This window comes from Cynocephalus volans, chromosome 10 (genome assembly GCF_027409185.1).
Source record: "Cynocephalus volans isolate mCynVol1 chromosome 10, mCynVol1.pri, whole genome shotgun sequence".
Taxonomy (NCBI): Eukaryota; Metazoa; Chordata; class Mammalia; order Dermoptera; family Cynocephalidae; genus Cynocephalus; species Cynocephalus volans.
The window spans coordinates 52,334,022-52,348,984 of NC_084469.1; the positions used below are offsets into that span (position 1 = coordinate 52,334,022).

At 53.0% G+C, this 14,963-nt stretch overlaps 1 protein-coding gene across 1 annotated transcript; it reads right to left on the minus strand.

Annotated features, from left to right (window-relative positions):
* Window positions 1–8,706: 8,706 nt before the first annotated feature.
* Window positions 8,707–14,624, minus strand: FOXA3 (forkhead box A3). The gene is made up of 2 exons (XM_063108960.1): window positions 14,556–14,624; window positions 8,707–9,693 (listed from the first exon to the last, which is right to left on the minus strand). The coding sequence occupies exons 1-2, from the start codon at window positions 14,622–14,624 to the stop codon at window positions 8,707–8,709; spliced, it is 1,056 nt and encodes a 351-aa protein (XP_062965030.1).
* Between the last annotated feature and the right edge of the window lie 339 nt (window positions 14,625–14,963).

The following is a 14,963-nucleotide window of genomic DNA, read 5'->3' on the forward strand; positions in this document are numbered from 1 at the left end:
ACCGAGAGATGGTTTTTTTTTTTTTTTTTTTTTTTTTTTTTTCCTCCTTCTTGGTCCCTTAATGTGAGATGTGTGACATGCTGCGCCCCCTTTGGGACTGAAATGGTCTGGCAAGGGAGAGGATGTTACGTGGTGACCTCCAGGTGGCGCCCTTCACCCAGGCGGGCCAACTGGCTGAGATTTTTTTTTTGCAAATGCTGTCCATTGGTCAAACTTTCTGGCCATCGGCCCCTTTTCCAGATGACAGACTGAGGCTCAGAGAGGGGATGGCTCTTGCATGGGAGCCACAGGCTAGCTCGGGAATAGGTTACCGTTCTGAAGCTGGGCCGTACCCCTATAACTACCCAGAATGTGGAGGACTCAGTGCCCACGAAGGGAGGGGAAAGAGGCGGCGAGGGGCTTCGTAGAAGGAACGCGCGGTGGGTTCTTGCCAGGCAGGGAGAGAATTGAAGCTAGACTGCTAGAGGGACTGCCTGAGGGAAGAGGAAATTTTCCTGCACGTGGTAAACTAACAGGATACTTGGACACAAAGTGGCTGCTTCTCGCCTCTGGTGGTGCCCGAGAGGCGGACACTTGGGAAGCCAGAACTGGGCTCCTCACCCTCATCTCGGGAGACAGTTCCCATCGGTGGCCACCCTAGAACACCGTGACGAACAGGGTGAAAGTCGCTCCCCCCGCGGCTGCCTCTGATGTGCGCGGCCTTGTCCCGCACCTGTCCCAGTGGCTGATCATTAACCAGGACTTCCTGCTCACTGGCGTCACGGGGGCGGGGCCTGAGCGGAATGCGGCAAAGCAAGGGTTAAGGGGAGGGGGCGGCCCCTGGAGCCCAGCCCCTACCCCTGCGGCCTCCCCCACGACCCTGAAGTGGAGATTACAGGAAGGGGGAATGCCAGGCTCAAAGGCCAACGGATGGACAGAGAAATGGGGACTGACTGTACCCTACCATCGTACAGCACTGTCAGCTCTGAAACCCAAGGTTGCCCCCAGATCTCAAGAACCCAGGTGTTTCATCACCTAAATCTGGAGGACCCTAAGGTCCTGACCCATCCTCTTGGTTTCCCAGGCGTCCCACTCACACTTGCAGGCCCACATGTCCTAAATCCCACATATTAGGGACCCTGGAGCTTTGTCCTTCAGTTCTGGAGGACCCTCAATTCTCAGACTGAGGGGTCCCATACTCCCCAACCCCCCACCCCCAGCCATTAGCTCTCAGGTGTTCTGCCACCCAGGCACTGCCAGCCTAGGCTCTGGGCAGGGCTGGGAAAACCACCCCTGATTAAATACACCAGGCGATAAGCCCGGGGCAAGGGAGACTCTGGATGGAGCTCTGTGCCTGAGCTTCCCTCCTGGGCAAACTCGTGGCCTGATGCAGCTCAGCAGACCCAAGTGCTGGGTATCTCTCCCTCCCCCAAATCCTTAGAGCACAAGGCTTCCAGACACCTGGTCCCTATGCCCCAGTGGGGGCTAAAGAGCTGAGAAGGACACCTGGTCCTTTAAGAACAGCTGGTAGGTGGGTGGGGGGCAGGGGAGTCACCCCCAGCCTAGTTGGTGTGTATTCTAGATAGAGGTTGGGTTAACCATTAACAGAGCAGAAGGCCTGACCTGTGTGGGTGTGAGGGGGCTGTATCAGTCCCCCTTTCCCCAGTGCCAGGGTGGGGTGAAGGTGCAGGGGCTCTGGATTTATTGGGAATCCAAATAAATGATTCCGAAATAAAGTGAGTATGTGAAGAAACTTTGAGACAGGAGAGATGCAAAGAGAGACCAGCTCGCTGAAAGAGACAAGGAGACACATGAGCCAGAAACCTAGAGAGACAGAAAGAGACTGGAGAGAACCTCAGAGATAAGGGAGATGAGGCAGAAACAGCAGGAGAGACAGATGTTCAGAAAAGAGAACTAAATGGAGCAATATCCAGCTACGTTGAGAGGGACTGAGATACACAGATGAGATGCCAACAATAGAGACATAGAAGGAAGACAAATGCAGAGAGGGGAATAAAGAGCAGATGAGAGACTGAAATCAGGGGGAGGCACAGATTTGAACTGGAGAGTTGAGACATCCTCAAACTCAGAAGTTTTATGAGACAGATGAAGAGAATGGGAACTCAGTGAAGGGCAATGCTGGGTCTGTTGTAGTCATTTGGTCTCCAACGATCAGAACAGGGTCTGGTTCACTCCGAGTTATCCTCCAGGTTGCAGCCTAGCTGACATCTCCTCCAGGAAGCCTTCTTGGACCCCCAGGCTGGATCAGATGCAGTTTTTTGGCTCCTAAAATCCCCTGCACTTTCCCATCCCAACCCTGCACATGCTGCATTATCACTGTCTGACAACTGCATTATGAGCCCCAAAGGGTAAGGTCAAGGCTCTCTTGGTCACCACTTGGTCCTCAGCATCACTAAGCACAGGGCTTGTTTAAGGGAAGGATGGATTAATGGGCTCCTTCTCTCCCTAAACAAATGTTTAGTCAGCATCCACCTTATGACAAGCATAGCAGTGGGTGCTGTGGATAGAGCAGGGAACAGAAGGCAGCCCCTACTCTCATGGAGCTGACGTTCAGGTGGGAGATGCAGACAGACCTGTAAAATATGACAGCCACGGAGCAGTAAGTCCTATGGAAAAAAAAAATAATAAGCCAGGGAAAGGGGACAGAGGATGATGCAGGTTCCTGTTTTAGAGAGGGATATAGGGAAGGGCTCCCTGAGGAGATGACACTAAGAACTGAAGGAAGTGAGAGAGAGCCTGGGGAAATCTGGGTGAATAGAGCATGTGTGAAGGCCCTGAGCTGGGAGCCTGCTTGGGTTTGTCCCAGAAGCAGCCATGTGGGCAGTTATGGCAAAGGGAAGAGTCATAAGTGTCAGGGGAGCCTGTAGGCTATGATAAGCACTTTGGATTTTGTTTTCATAGGAACAGATGGAAGGTTTCAAGCAGTGGGTGAAGGGATGGAGCAGAAGAGACAGAAGTGACAAAGAATCGGCTGGGACAGACATTCATTTATGTGTCCAGTGATCAACAGAGGGCCTAGCACATATGCCCAGCATCAGTGTATATGTGAGTGAGTGAGACCCAAACCCACAGAGAAAAATCAGAATGGGCTGGCCGGCTGGCTCAGTTGGTTAGAGTTCAGCGTTATAACACCAAGGTCGAGGGTTCAATCCCGTTACCAGCCAGCTGCCAAAAACGTCAGAATGACATCTAGATGGATAGATGGACTCAGAGACCCCCAGGGAGAGGCCAGCTAAGGACCCGGACACCCAGGGACAGCAGATGCAGACAGACAGACAGAAGCCTGGCTGAGAAGTCCTATTCCTTCCAGAGACCTCCCCACCCGGAAAGCTTCCCAGGAGCTGGAAAATCCCCCTGGGCCCCCCTGCCCGCCTCACCCGTGGCGTGCCCACTCACACCTCAGGCAGAGGAAGCTGGCAGGCCCCACAGGAACCTTTCTGTGCGGGGGGAGTGGAGGCGGGCAGGCGGCAGGGACGAAGTGAGAGGAGTGGCGGGCAAGCGGGCAGTGGCTACACAAAGGTTCCAGTGTCTGCCCCTCCTGCCCCTGGGTACAGATATAAATAATATGTACATATACCTTTATATATATATATATACCAGTAGGCTGGGGGTGGGAGGCTAGGGGCCTCACACTCCCCCTAGTCATAGCAGAGTCTGCTCCTATGGGGTTGGGGGCTTGGGCACCCACAGAGATAGTGGCCAAGACTAAGAGAATCAGGTTAAATGGGACACAGTGACAGAGAGAACAGAGAGACACTTACTAAGTGAGAAAGAGAGACAGAAAGAGGCTGGCTGAGAGCTACCCAGAGTTAGAAAGCAAGCAGCAGAGAGAGTAGGCTGACTCAAATGGAGATGCATCCACAAAACATACAGAGAAAGCAAACTTCACTGAAGGGAGACAGAAAAGTCAGAGGGACAGGGACAGTGACAGAATGAAAACAGGCCATTCCAGAGAAAGGCCCAGGAGAGAGGAAGGAGGGACAGAAGAAAACAGAGAAGTCGGGAAACATCCAGAGAGGGACATGGAGAGAGAGAAGCAGACAGACAGATAGATGGGGCCGAGGCCAAGGCTGGGGGTTTGGGGAGGCTGGTGCTCAAGGATGCAGGGAGGGTCAGGGCACGTCTCCAATTTGGGGGGTACCATCTGTGAGGCTCTGGCCTGGCCCAGTCCAGAGCAAGCTGAGGGGCAGGGAGCAGAGGTGAGGGAGGTGGCTCTGGGGTTCCGGATCTTGGTGTTTACCTGGGGCAGGCACTGCAAATAGGCGCCCAGGCTGGCCCATGGGAGGCAAGGGTGGGATGGGTTGGGCCCCAGCCCTGGCACCAGTGGGCCCGGCACGCCCACCTGTGGCCTGGGTGGTGAGTAACATACATGGTAACACCTGGGTAGATGGTGACACATGGGGGATAGACACAGTGACACACAGGGACAGATATAGGCAGACCCACAGTGACAGGTCCAGAGTGACAAAGACATAAATAATGACAGAGACACACCGTAACAGACACAGTGACAGATACACACACCATAGTGACAGACACACACATACACATAGAGAACATAATGACAGGCAAACATGTTGTTAGGCACAGAGACACAGTGACAAAACACAAAGTGACAGACACATGTACACAGTGATACAAACACAGCAACACCTACATTAACCTGGTGGCAGACACTGACACAGAGACGTATAAGCACACACACTAACATGCTGAACAGAGACACATCACAGAGAAACACACAATCCCACAGACACAATGACACTGATATGATGACACCAAGACACATGAATGAAGCCCAGTGACAAACACACTGACTTGGACACACACATACACCCTTGTAAACTGCCCAGACTGCTGGCTTCTGGGTATGACCCCCTCTCCTCCTGCAGCAGGTTGTGGTGGGAGGTGGGGGTGACTGCCAGGGACGGCTTGGGACCCCGGGACTCAACTGTGCTGCTGCTGCCCCTCCCATCCTCCAGAATAGCACGGGGGTAAGGGCACTGAGTCTGGGCCAGACTGCCTGCGTTCAAGACCTAGCACCCCACTCACTATCTGTGTGACCTTGGAAAAGTCACTTGACCTCTCTGTGCCTCAGTTTCACCAACAATAAAGTAGGTGGTGGGCGGGAGGGGCAATCCGTTCTGTAAGGTGCTCACACAATGTGCCAGACACATACATGTAAGTCCTAGTAGCTCTTAATAATTATTATTATCGTCACCATCATCATCATCTCATGCCTCCCGATGCAGACAGCCCTCTGCCCACAGCTGAGACCCTCCGCGGGCCTTGTTCTCCTCCATAGGCCCCTCCCTTGGACCATGTCACCTGAGGCCCACAGCCCAGGTCCCTGTGCCTACCCCTCCATCCCCGATCCCTGATGTCCTCATATCTGTCCATGCCTCCCACATTTGACTGTGGTACTTTTCCATGCTGGACATCAGCCGGCTGTCCCTGGGGTGAGGGTCACACCTGCCCACGCCAGCTGAACTGGTGGCCACCAGACACCCTGACGGATGGCCCCACCCTCCCCCGTGGACCCTACAACAACACTCCGCCCCTCGGCCACCTGAGGTCCCCACTGGGGCGGCCTGAGGCCTGAGCCTGGGGACAGGAAGCCCCAGGCCTGGCCGCCCTGAAAGCCTCTTTCAGCCTGGGCCTCCTCCCGCCGCCACCAACTCCTCCCGCAGAATAATATTTGGGCTGTTGGCCGGGGGGCGGGGGCCAGATCCGGAGGCCGCCCGGGAGAAGCCAGAAACCGCAGGGCTTCCTGCCTCGGGCCGGCTGACTCCGGGAGAGACCCCCAGGCCCGAGGGAGGGGGGCGGGTGCCCGGGGAGACTGAGGGCCTTTCTCTCGGCCCCAGTTGTTTTTTCCAGGAACCAGGAGGAATTCCCGGGCCTGCCCAGGACAGCGAGGCTGGTGGGACGGCTGACAGGGAGCCAGCACGGCAGGGGGCGGGGGGTGACACGCAGCCGGCAAGGCGGGCGCAGTGACAGAAATAGAGGGCCTGGCCTGCGAGGTGGCAGGTAGAGGCGGAAACTCAGGGAGCTGGGACAGGGAGGGAGGCCAGAGAAGAGAGACAGAGATGAAGAGATCCAGAAAAGGAGTGGGGGAAACAGCCAGAAAGGAAGAGTTCCCGTCCCTGAGAGAAGAAGGGAATAACTCAGAGAGAGGGAGGGATGGAGCCAAAGCAACAGAGAGAAAGAGAGAGAGACAGGGCAGCAAGGCAGACGTGTGAGAGGCAGACAGACCGAGAAAGCACTTCAGAGAAGTCAAGGGACGGAGATAAAAGCATAGAGAGAGGGTCAGGGACAGAGGGACACAGAAAGAAAGGACGCTAAGAGACAGGGAGAAAGACGAACACACAGAAACTAGGAGAGACATCACACAGGCTCTCGTTTGTACACACAGACATACACACACACACACACACACACACACACGGGTGGACAGAGACAAAGTCTTTGGTCTTTAAATGACTGAATGGCTGAGGAACAAATGAAGGAGTGACCAGAGCCAATTACTAAGAAAGGCAAATGCAAAGTGAGGAGAAGACAGTATCAGACCAACCCTGCCCCTGCTCCAGCCCTGCTAAATGGCTTTGTTTTTTTGTTTGTTTGTCTTTTCTTGGCAGCTGGCCGCTATGGGGATCTGAACTCTTGACCTTGGTGTTATAACACTGTGCTCTAACCACCTGAGCTAACTGGCCAGCCCAGCTAAATGACTTTGGCCCAATCCCTTCCATTCTGGAAGCCTCAGTTTCCACTTTGATAGGAGAAGTGTGAAGTGCACAAGGGTGTCTCTGAGAGAGCTATGCCCTCAGAACATTTGAGTGGCAGACAAGCAGACTCAGAGCCTCGGGAGACACCTGGAGGGATAGACACCTAGACCCCCAAACCCAGACAACCCAGCTCCTTCACCCGTCTCAAGAGTGACAGATGCTCGGGCCAGCCCGTGGCTCACTCGGGAGAGTGTGGTGCTGATAACACCAAGGCCCCGGGTTCGGATCCCATATAGGGATGGCCAGTTAGCTCACTGGGTGAGCATGTTGCTGACAACACCAAGTCAAGGGTTAAGATCCCCTTACCGGTCATCTTTAAAAAAAAAAAGTGACAGACACTCATAAGTGTTAGCAAACCCTCTGCACATGTTCACACACACATGCACAACAGTGGCAGGCACATACATTATATGCAAACAAACGTACACACTTTTAAAAAAACATACAGACATATTGACTCACAAAGATACACATAAAACACACAATGATAGGAAGACCCACAACACAAATGTCACTCACACACACCCTTTGAGGCAGTGGATAGGCAGAAAAAATGATATTCATAGGCACCCATGTAGCAAAGTGAGACCCAGAGGGACCCAGTGACAGGCGTACAAAGAGAATCACACAAAAATAACAATAAAGACACATACACAAGAGCCTGATGTTCCAAGACACCTGCAGCAAACACAAACCCAAAGTATGAACAGACACACAAAACCCACAAAATTGAGGGGCACAAACAATAGATAACACCCTGAAGTAGACCATGGGAACTCCAATGGGCATCTCAACAGGCAAAGTGATATCCTGTAACCCACAGAGCATACACACGCACTGATAAACTCCAACACACACTGCACACCGTCTCCAGCTCTTCAATTAACACCTCATCTGTCCTTTTTCCTTCTCCCCAGCTTAACTAAAAATTGAGCAGCCCCTAGGTTCCCTGAGCTTCAAAGCTAGAGGTGTGTGCCTGGGAAATGGGGGTGGGGAGATGGCCTTGGTCACTTCACAGCCACCCCCCCTGCTGCCCTGGCCCCATTACTGCGGGGGCTGCTATCTGTGAACAAACTGTCCTTGGGGTCAGGGACAGCAAAGAGCCAAAGGTCAGGTCGATGCCTCCCCCAGCCCCTCCCCCAGAGGCAGCCAGCTCTTGGGGGCAGGAAGGTGAGGGGACAGGGGAACAGAAATTCAAGCATTTAAGCCCCACAGGGCCTACCTGCCAAGGAAAAGAGACATTCAGCAAGAGGTGGCAACAGTGCCTTTAATGGGCAAACACAGTCAGTATCCCGCTTCCCAGGCAAGAACCAGACTTCAGCAGAAATTCCCCACACCCTAACCAGCCCATTCTGGCATCTCCTGTATCACAGTAGGGCGATGAGCTTCAGAGTATTCTCATCTCTATCCCTCACCCAACCCACACCAAAGAGTGGTGATGACATGGCCCTCTCCACGGGGCTGTGGTGACTATCTTGGTGCACAGTGGCACAATGATAATGTTACCCAGCCAATATGGTGACCATCAAAGCACCCAATGGGCCAAAGAAGATGTCATTGAAATGTTATCGCCATCACATCCAAAAAGGGTCAGCGAAGAAGATGTCTGTCACAGCACTCAAAGGGCCAACCAGGATGTCATCCCAGATGGTGGCCATCAAAGCACTCAACGGACCAATCAATAACATCCATCAACATGGCAGTCTTCGCAGTACCCAAAGGGCCCACCAAGATGTCCATGGCAGTTATCACAGTACCCAATGGATTAACATGATGCCCATATAGACAGCAATCATCACAGAAGGGAAAAGATCAACCAAGATGTTGACTGATGGGACAAGCAAAGTGTCACCAGAGATCAGGCTCCAAGAGCCTGATGGTGTGAGCTCCAGTCATTCCCCACCACTATGTTTCCAACCCCCTGCTAGGATGCATTAAGCAGAGAACGGGAATAGAGGCCCTGGTAGTAGACCCCAGGCTCCCCGCCCTCAGCCCCATAACCCCCAAATGCCATGTCCAGTTTGGGAGGCGCTGGTGTCTGTTCTGACATGAGGTTGTTGATGGAGAAAGGGTGGTTGAAATTGTAGGGCACGTCCAGCTTCAGCTCCCCTGGGAGCTCCAGGCCAGTGAAATAGGATGTGGAGGAAGGGGGCGAGCCACAATCCAGAGCCCCCACATCTTCCCCACCCTGGGCCTCAGGCTCAGAGGATGGTGGCTGAGGCTGGGGCGGGGAGGTGACTGTGGCTGCAGGGGTGTTGGTTGAGGTGGCAGACCCTGTACCGTTCCTGGCAGTGGTGGTCCCACTGCTGCCTTTCTTCACCTTCTCCTCCAGCTTGAAGCGCTTCTGGCGGCGTAAGTAGCAGCCGTTCTCAAACATGTTACCCGAGCTGGGGTGCAGGGCCCAGTAGGAGCCCTTGCCTGGCTTGTCTGGGGAGCGCGCCACCTTGACGAAGCAGTCGTTGAAAGAGAGTGAGTGGCGAATAGAGTTCTGCCAGCGCTGCTGGTTCTCCCGGTAGTAAGGGAAGAGGTCCATGATCCACTGGTAGATCTCGCTCAGCGTCAGCATCTTGCCTGGTGCTTGTTGGATGGCCATGGTGATGAGCGAGATGTAGGAATATGGCGGCTTGGCGTGGGCCAGGGGCCGCCGGTACCCTTTTGGCATCTCCTTCCCATGCACCAGTCCTGGTCCTGGGCCCCCGTAACCTGAGCCACCGCTGCCTCCACCACCGCTGGCACCCAGGCCTGAGAAGGTGGGCCCCAATGGCCCCGTGGGGGCTGGGGGTGCCAGGGGTCCTGAGGGCAGTGGGGAGGTGGGGAGCCCCCCAGGGGGGTAGGGAGAGCTTAGAGGGTTCAGGGTCACGTAGGAGTTGAGGGGGGCCATGGTGGGCACTGGAGTCACCGGAGAGTAGACCTGCAGGGAGAGAAAGAGAGATGGGGAGGGGTCAGTTGGTCTCCACTCTGCTCGTCAGCAAAGGATCACAGGACCTACTATGTGTCTGTCAGTCAGTCTGTCTTGCCTCCTTACAAGTTGCTTCCATCATTGATTGCCTTTCTCTGTAGACAGCTCTTTCTCAAAGTCTCTTCTCCCCTCTCTGCTTCCCACCAGCTCACCCCCCATGCTTCAATACACTCCAAGTCACACTTTAAATGGTTCTCAAAGTGTGGCCTAGGACACCCTCGGGAGTGTCCAAAACCCTTTTAGGGTGTCCCTGAGGTCAAAACTATTTTCAAAATAATGCTAAGATATTATTAGCCTTTTTCACTCTCTGTCTCACGAGTGTACAGTGGAGTTCTCCAGAGGCTGTGTGACATGTGATATTGCAAAAGACCAAATGTAGAAGCAGCCAAGAGAATCCAGCTGTCTTCTACTGAGTCAGACTTGATTTGCTAAATTTTTTGAAATACTCTGTCTAGTTATTTTAATAAAAATGTTATTTATTCTAACAAATTATTGCTATTTTTTTCTTTTTTGGCAGCTGGCCAGGATCCGAACCCATGACCTTGGTGTTATAAGGCTGTGCTCTAACCAACTGAGCTAACCGGCTGGCCCATACTGTGATTTCTAAATGAATTAATACATATTTTTTAAATTTCTCAGTTTTAATTTCAAGTACAGTAAATATGGATAGACATAACCCATATCAGCAAAACTGTTTGGGGTCCTCAACAATTTTAAGATTGCAAAGAGGTACTGAGACCAAATAAATTGAGAACCTAATAAATCAGCAGTTCTCAATTTTAGTAATAGCTAGTTATTATAAATCTCTAATAATGTGTGGGTCTCTATCAGTCTTTTAGGTTATAAAATTACTGTTTTTATAGATCAGAAGATACACATAAAACACACAATGAAATCACATTTCAACCTAATATACAAGTGTATCATTTATCTATTTCTTTGTGTCATCCAATCTAAGACTTCACTGGAAGTTGCACTGTTTTTTATATATCAATATAAATGGGGGAAAAAATACACTCAGTTAAAATCATTAGACCCCATTGACTGTAAAATGCATTCTATTTTCAGAAATGTTCAAACGGGGGAAAAAGGTGCATCTTAGCTTAATGAAATATGGTAGACATTACTATGTCTCTCTAAATAACCCCCTATATATTCTTTTATCCATTCAACAAATATTTATTGGCCATATACTCTGTGCTAGGCACTGCTCCAAGCACTTTACAGAAATAGTTTCCTTTAATCCTTACAAACATACTATGGGGGAGGTGCTATTATGATGTCCATTTTACAGCTAAGAGAGCTGAGGCCCAGAGAGGCTGTCCAGGGTCACATAGCAAGGAAGGGGAAGAACTGGGATTCCAAATCCAGACTGTCTGGCTCCAGAGCATGATCCCATGTTCTGGATCATGCTATATAAGCAGCAACCAAGACAGACAGAAATGCCTGCCCTCATGGAGCTGACAGTCTAGCAGGAAGTTGACAGTGAAAAGGATAAGCAAGGAAAACATAGAGCATGCTGGATGGTGGTTTGTCTCTTTCTGTATTTATCTACCCCTCTCACCTACTGCCTTCAAGTATCTCTACCCCAAGGCTCCTGCCTGCCCGGTCCCCTCCCCCAGCTGGGATCTCACAGCACTGGGAGTGCCACTATAGCCCTGGTCAGAGCCACCTTGGCTGTGGGTTAGTGGATACCATCTGGTCCCCTGCCACTGTAAGTGTCTGCAGGTCCCAAGGTCCAGAAAGAAAAGGGACTTGCCAGGGTCACTTAGGAAGTCAGGAACAGGTGGCAACCATGCCCAGGTCTGAGTTCCAGTGGAGAAAAACTCCCCTATCTCCTTCATGTGTTGTTCCAGTTGGCTCTTTTCCTTCTTGTCTCTGAATCTCTTTGTTGGCTATTTTTGTTCATTGTTGTGTATCTGTCCATATCTTTCCCTGTCTCAGTACCTCTACACTCCCTCCCTCCGTGTGTCTCCTCCCCCCCGTCACCCCATCTTTCTCTTTCCCCTGTCTCTCTCCTCCCCATTGTCTCCCCATCTATTTTGCTCTTCCTCTCCCACCCCAGTCCTCTCTCCCCCACCCCCATTTCTCTTTCCCCTTCCTCTCAGCCCTTGTCTCTCTCTCTACCCCTCCAGCCCTATCTCCCCTCTTTGGCAGTATCTCTCCCTCTGTCTCTTTCAACCACACTCTCCTCCCACACCCCATTCCCACCTCTCTTTCCCTTTCAGCACATCTTTGTCTCTATCTACTCCTTTCCTCAGCATCTCCATGTTCCCAGAGGTCTCAAGTTGAAATTGAATCCACAGCTACATCTCTCCCCCACACACTGGTCTCCCCAGCGGTTGGCTGCTCCTGCCCCCTCCCTAGAATAAGGAAAGAGATGAGGAGAAAAGGGGATGGATTCAAGGGGCTTCACAGAGAGTACCTAAATCCCTCTGCACCCCCATCCTGACTTCTCCAACCCAGTCAGGCTCTCTTGTATTGTAGAGTAAGACACACTGGGACCCCAAGGCTCTCCTTTGCAGGCTCCCCACCCACCCGGAAGTCCTCCTTGAGGTCTGACCTCAAGCACTCCAGCTGTTCTAATCCACCCTAGACTTTCCCACGCCCCAGGGCTGGGATGAACCCCTGGTGTCCGGGTCTGAACCGGATCTCCCCAGCCAAGGCGGGGCTGAGATTGGGGGGAAGCCCTTGGGGGACCTGCACCCTCACACCAGGAGGCTGGAATTTCTCCCCTTTCATTTCCTTATTGTCTCTGGAGAGAGGTGTGACAGGGAGCAGGGGGAGTCGGTGTGAAGCCAGAAGCATAGTTTCTAGTCCCAGACTGGACTCAGGACCCCAGCACTCTGCTGGACTTCAGATTTTCCATCTCTAAAATGGGGGAGCGGTTGGACCAGCCGATCTGTAAGAACCTGAGGCCAGCCGGGATGCCCCAGGGTGATAACTTTCCAAGTTCTCTCCAGATGGTGAGACAGCCCCAGGGTGTTAACATCACCTCAGCAGGAAAGTGCAAGAAGTGGTTTGAGGAACCTCTCAATTCTTAATTGCTGGTTGAGTGCAGACATTTCTTTCCCCATTGTTCTAACCCAAGGGGAAGAGGTGGGCTCATCTGATGGGAAGGCTAGGGAGACCCTCAGACCTATGCCCCAGAACATTGCCAGCCCCTTTTATGTCGATTCTTCTAAAAATGCACCCGAATGCTGATTATCTCCAGACTGTTCCTCAATTTCTGACACAATTTCCACATCTATTCAGACTGTGCCCCAAATATTGACTCCTCCTGCCTAGACCTCCACAATTTACTTATTAAAATGTACCCCTAAAACACTGATTTGTAGTCTGTTCCCTTAAATCGTGTCCCCAGACTCTCAGCTCTCCAGCAGTCCAGCTGGGATCCCCCCACTACCTGGGAGCCTCCACCTCCCCCACCTTGGTCTCTGATAACTGATACCTCCAGCCGCCCCACCTCCACCTCTGAGCACTCCCAATCCCTTCTCCAGTCAGCCCTGCCCCACCCACGTGCACCTCACACCTCCCAGACCCAGGACTGGCCCCTCCTGGGCACCTTGCCAAGCCCCAAAAGCCTGGGGATCCAGGAGTCCCACACTGAAGCTTCAAACCCCAGACCCAAGATTCAGGAATGCTTGGGCCCCCCTACAACTACTAGATCTTGAGTCCTTGGAGAACCCAGCCATTCCAGCCCTATACCCCCACCTCAAGCCCACAGTCCCCTTCCAGGTTAGGAATGCGTGTCCAGACTCCCATAACTCTCATATCAGGACCCCAGCCCCCACCCCCAATCTCACAATATTGATTATAGAGCAAGTGGGCTGTGGGGTAGGAGTCCTTGCAACAAGAGGAATGGAAGATAGACTTTGGGAAGGACTTTCTGTCTGCTGGGGTGAAGGAATTGGATATGCCCCCACACTCTACTCCAGGGAGGCCTTGTCTGAGGTGGGACTGAATAAGGACTTTAGCAATTGCTGGAGATTGCCAGATGCCGGGTTGGAGGTGCACAATCTGAAGTCCTCCATGCCTCCCACTTGGGCAGTCCCTCCTGAGGGTCATGGGTAGGGTTGGGGGGCAATGAAGATTGACCTTCTCCTGCCAATGCTGATGCCCACATCTCATGCGCTCAAGTCCTCAACTCTGACTCCATCTATATGAGCCCCAACTCTAAGCCACCTGTTATTTCAGACTCCAAAAATGAAGCTTCATTTCTGAGCACTTCCATTTCTCACCGCTGAGTACCAAGTCCTGTTTCTGACCCTATCTTAGTTCGCCAGCCAATACCTACCCCTGAACACCAATTCTGATTTCTACCTCCACAACCCCCAACTTTAACTCTATATTCTAGCCCTGTGCTCCCACCTCAGACTTCCCTTAATGGTCACCCCCTCCTCCATCTCTTAGTCCTTATCTTTCACTCCAACTTCGAACCCCATTTCCTGAAATCTTCCAGCTCTGTCACCTACCCTTGAGCTCTGATTCTATCTTTGGTTTGTTAATTTCAATCCCTTGGATTTTGGGGCCCCCAACACCTGGCCCTCACATTTAAGGTGTGACTGACCCTTGCCTAAATCTTCCTGACACCCATTTAAGCCCTCGCCCCGATTCGCCTGCCTACACCGCGCTCCTATGCCTTGTTCCCCATTCCTGACTCCCACACCTGGTCTCCATGTCCCTAGCTCCTCAGCTCCCCAGCTAGATGCCTTGGCTCCCATTTGAGCCCACATCCCGGTCCCTGACCCCATTTAAGCCGGCACTCTGATGCCTGCCCCCCACTTCCCTCTCCACCATCCCCGAGGACACACCTCGCCCGCCTCCGGGTAGTAGCTCCACTCGGCCAGGTCATGGGCCTCCATCTTCACCGAGCCCAGCATCCCCCGGGCCTGAGCCCCCCCACCCGCCCCCGCTCCGGCCCTGGGGGATCGGACTGCTTCGGATTTCTTAGCGGGCACGGCCCGAGTTCCGACCGCCGCCCGCCCGTCCGACCGCCCGGGGTCCCGCTGTCCCGGGCGCCGCGGGAGGCGGCCACGCTTTATAGCCGGGACAACCACCCCCACCCCCCGCTCTTGCCCGCCCTGGGCTCCCCTCCCGCCTCCCCGAAGGCGGCGCTCTCGGACTGCGGCGCCCTCTGCGGGATTGCGAGGAGACAGACCTCAGGCGCCGGGAGCCGCAGTCCCGGTACGCGAGAGCTGGAGATGGCTGAAGAGGGCGCA